This window comes from Atta cephalotes, assembly GCF_000143395.1.
Source record: "Atta cephalotes unplaced genomic scaffold scaffold00135, whole genome shotgun sequence".
In the NCBI taxonomy this organism is placed as follows: domain Eukaryota; kingdom Metazoa; phylum Arthropoda; class Insecta; order Hymenoptera; family Formicidae; genus Atta; species Atta cephalotes.
In genome coordinates, this window is record NW_012130199.1 from 9480 (window position 1) to 14258 (window position 4779).

Below are 4779 nucleotides of genomic sequence, written 5' to 3' on the forward strand. Positions count from 1 at the left end.
GTTGTGCATATTATTATTTTTAAAGATTTGTTTATTAATCGAAGGAGATAGCTGCTACTGCTGCGAAACGAGTAAAAGTTGAAGTGATAATAGATGAAGCAGAAGTAGCTACTGTTCCTGCGCCTAAATTACCAGACTTAATTGAACTTTCTGAAAGTTTTTATTGCCGAAAGACTCAGTGTAGAAATTGCAACGGATTTGGTAATGGATAGTATGGTATGATTACAAATTATATTTCATATTAATCTATCTAAAATAAACTTTAAATTGTCAATATTGAATGATATTCAATAGGCATGGGTTCCGGATACTATGACTACAATTTTCCAAAGGGAATATCAACCCACAGCAACTACTGATATTAATATACAACGTCAAACAATTGCTAAACTTCTAGCAACACAAATTAAACAGACTAAAGCAAAAAAGAACAAAAGAGATAAGGAAGAAGATGCTGTAATGGAAGACTTAATTAAAAATCCCACAATTAGTGTAGCTGAGGCAAAGCGGGAGCGTAAACGTGAAAAAGATCGGGAAAAAGAGAAAGAAGCAAAAGCTTCATTAGAGGCTCATGAGAAATCACTTGCAAAGGCCAGAAATCGTATGAAGGCATTGAAATTAGTCGAAGTGACAAAACCACTTCCGAAGGAAATTAAAGAACGGATGTTATTGATGGCAGTCAATAGGATATTACTTTCAGAAAAGACTGCAGTTTTTGGTGGTGTAGCTACTGTAAGGTATAACGGAGCATAAATTATTATTATGTATAAAAGTTTTTAATATATGACACATCCATACATACACTCCCCCCCCCACCCACGCACACACACACACACACACACACACACACATGCGCGCGCACACACATGCACACAGATATTATGTTGTATCTAATCATTAATAGTTTATCTCTTTGTCTTATCTATATTGTATTACAGATCCAAGATTCTGACTACGCTAGCAGCCACTTTCAATCCTTACATTAAAGAAGCTGTTTTACGTTATATTACTGATGACATGCGAAATCGATTAGATTTAGCATTAGGTTGGCTATATGAAGAATATGCATTGCTACAAGGATTTCAAAGGCGAACTACGTTATGTACAAAACCACAAGAAGCTCCACATCAGGCATATAATTTTTTATTATGCACTTTAGTTTCAGCTATTGATTTGATTCAGGGTAAAGATCGTGATGCTTTGTTATCCAGGTAATATTAAATTTAGAAAAAGCATACACGTGTGAAATGAAATATAAAAGTATAAACATTTATGTTAATCTAATTGTTCACAAAACTTTTTCTTATAAAAGGCTTTATTTGGAAGCACCATTAATAACAGAAGATGCTGTAGAGGCTTTAAAAATGGTATCATCTGACGAAACTAGAGGTCTTGCACCATTGCAACTTCTGAAAGAAATGGTAGTGCGTAGACCAACTAAACAACTGGTATTTTTAAATGTCTTATTGTGCCATACTGGACATGAAAACAATACAGTAAGAAAATTAAAAATTATATGATATATAATTTAAAAATATAATTTAAAAATATGTATATTGATACTATATAAAGTAAAATGTTATAATACATTTTAATAAATAGATACGAGAAGCTGCAATACAATTAGTTTGTCAGTTATACAGCCGAGCAGAGTTAAGTAAACTAATCGAGGAATACGCAGTACTATATTTAGGCTTTTTACGTCTTCATAATCCACCGGAGATTGTTTTCGGACAAGATAGAGGCAGACCGCAAATCGAGAATCTATGGACCGAATCAACTACACGTGCCTGCTTAGGATTGTATCTTGCTCTTCTCAGTGAACATCAAGATCTGATTCACGAGTAAGTAATATAAAACCATTTTCTTCTTTAATTATTAAATATACGTATATAAAATATATTTGTATGAAAATTCTGCTATATATTGTATATTTAATAAATAACAGATTAGCTAGAGTATATACGTCAATGGGAGCAGATGTGAAACGTATTGTATTAAGACTGGTAGAAGGGCCAGTGAGATCTTTAGGTATGGGTAGTCCACAACTTCTCGCACTTGTTGAAAACTGTCCAAAAGGATCTGAAACTTTAGTCACAAGGATTATACATATTCTTACAGAAAAGTGTATGTTATTATTTAAAATATGTATTTTTTTAATTTGTATTTTGTCTATTGTTTTATATTATGGTATATGTGTATGCAGCTGCCCCAAGCGCAGAGTTAGTAGCCAGAGTACGCGAATTATATCAGACTAGAGTTTCCGATGTCAGATTTTTAATACCTGTCTTAAATGGACTCACAAAAAAAGAAGTAATCGCCGCATTACCAAAATTAATCAAATTAAATCCTATTGTCGTAAAAGAGGTAAATAATGCATTTAAAATATTACTTTAATTTGCTGCCTTCTTAAGCATAATTAAAGCATAATAAATACTACATTTTTTTCAGGTATTTAACAGATTACTTGGGACACATAATAATGACAGTGGAGTTCCTCATACATCGCCTATTACGCCTGCGGAATTATTGATAGCTCTACATAGTATAGATCCAAGCAAGGCTGAATTAAAAACCGTCATTAAAGGTAATTTGATTTACGCGAAATATTTATTTATTTCCTCGAGAAAGTTTTTATTGACATAAATTTTACGGAATTTTTTCTTTCGTATACAGCAACATCTCTTTGTTTTGCTGAGAAACAAGCGTACACGCAGGAAACAGTCGCCGTTGTGATGCAACATCTTATGGAAATGACACCTTTACCGACATTATTAATGCGTACAGTTATACAAAGTTTGGCTCTTTATCCTAGATTAAGCGGATTTGTTATGAATATACTTCAACGACTGATTCTGAAGCAAGTGTGGAAACAGCCGAAAGTGTGGGAAGGCTTCGTGAAGTGCTGCGAACGTACACAGCCACAAAGTTTCGCCGTTATTTTACAATTACCACCGGCACAGTTAGCAGAGGCTCTTCGGATGGCGAGCAATTTACGTGCTCCTTTGCTGGCTCATGTTGAAGCTTTTGCCGAGAATCAGGTAATTTCGTAGCACATTTTAAAGCACATTTAAAAAAATATGTATATTTTTTCATTTTTGTACTTTACACATGTTGAATATAACCGAAAATCTCTTTATATTATTGGTATAAATTAAGCGTGATCTTCATTATTCGATAAATAAATATTAAAATAAGATTGTAAATTAAAAATATATAATATAATAAATATATAATATAATATAATAAACCATTTTTTGATATTCTACCGCACATAAGATTTTAAATCGTATATTTTTTCTTTTTTGTTTCAGAAAGCACACATTCCGCAATCAATAATGGATGTTATACAGGGTAAAGTGCCCTGTGATATGCTCGATGAGTTTGATATTGTGAGTAAAGATGCCTGTATATAAAGGAACGATATTTTGAGCCCTATATCTTTATAATATAATTCTTTAAAATAAATACGCGGTATTTTCTCGAAAAAATATCTCTTCCATCAATTTCTTTCAGGCACCACGTGGTGATTATTCGAATGATCAAAAACCAGATACAATGGAAATTGATCTTTCGGAACCAGCCCCTCCCGGTTTAGATTAGCATAAAGTCATTCCAGTGTTAGAACCAAAAACATCGTTTACCGAGTATTTTAACATTGATAAATTTGCTTTGTAAATGTACAGTATTTTTTTTTGCATCGCTATATTGCGACATTTAGTTATATATTTTGTTGGTAATAGTTTATATTTATATCTTCATTTGACGCTAAGTATTTCAATTGGCTAATATTTAGCGTTAAATGTGTAAGTCAAAAAATTACAGATGATTTAATTCAACGAAATCTAAACAATTGAGATTTTTGATATAGATTTTGACATAATTTTCTTTAATTAGTTTAACATTATATATTATCATTAGTTTTATAAATCTATTTTATTTTTGGATCTTCAATATAATCTAAATACATTTTTCGGTATCTAATATAGCAGAATATGTAGATGCTGTTTGACTTTTCTCTCGTATTTAATTAATATTTATAATAATATTAAAATATACATATACTATCGTTAATTTAATATTAAAAATATTTCAAACAATTTTCTATGAATAACAATTTTCTTAATTTTGATTAGATTCTAATTTTTATTTATATATATCTATATAAAGAAATAAATTGTAGAATATCAATCATGTAAATCAGCTAAAATACAATTTAATTTATCTGTTAAATTTATTTCATATAAAATACATAAAATTTTAGAAAAAAGAAAATAGATACATCTTCAATTGTTTGGCTTAGCAGAAAATATTTCCTTTTATATTTAATGTGTCTCTTAAATTTTATATACAAATGCGCTCGTGAACGATTATTTCGGTCTATATTTCTTTCTTGCCTGCTCAAGTGTTATAAATTAAACAGTTTTATGATACGTATCTATTTAAAAATTGCGTTGTGAGTATTACTCAGAAATATAATTTTTAATCATTAATTGCGATAAAAGAATAAGTACATTATTTTTACAATTGAATTCATTATGTATAAAGACTAAATTAGAAATCAGTCTTAATGTTACATATATGTATTAGTGTTGATGCATAAAGATTAAATTACAAATTAGTCTCAACATTACATATATGTCATACATGTTAAAAGTTAAAATAATTATGCTTAAGTTTAAAAATTATAATGTGTATAAAACAGAATCGAGTGCACTTAACTTATACTACGTCATACTATCATATGAAAGTAATAAACAATTTTTTTCATAAACGTAT

At 30.0% G+C, this 4779-nt stretch overlaps 1 protein-coding gene across 1 annotated transcript in view; it reads left to right on the forward strand.

Annotated features, from left to right (window-relative positions):
* The window catches only part of LOC105625150 (symplekin), a 9422-nt gene extending 5819 nt beyond the window's left edge, over positions 1-3603 (forward strand). Inside the window, 12 exon segments of the mRNA XM_012206491.1 lie at positions 45-158; positions 160-216; positions 295-737; positions 939-1211; positions 1313-1496; positions 1603-1844; positions 1949-2127; positions 2207-2367; positions 2452-2587; positions 2677-3041; positions 3315-3392; positions 3517-3603. Coding sequence (XP_012061881.1) covers positions 45-158; positions 160-216; positions 295-737; positions 939-1211; positions 1313-1496; positions 1603-1844; positions 1949-2127; positions 2207-2367; positions 2452-2587; positions 2677-3041; positions 3315-3392; positions 3517-3603 — 2319 coding nt within the window.
* Positions 3604-4779: the final 1176 nt, after the last annotated feature.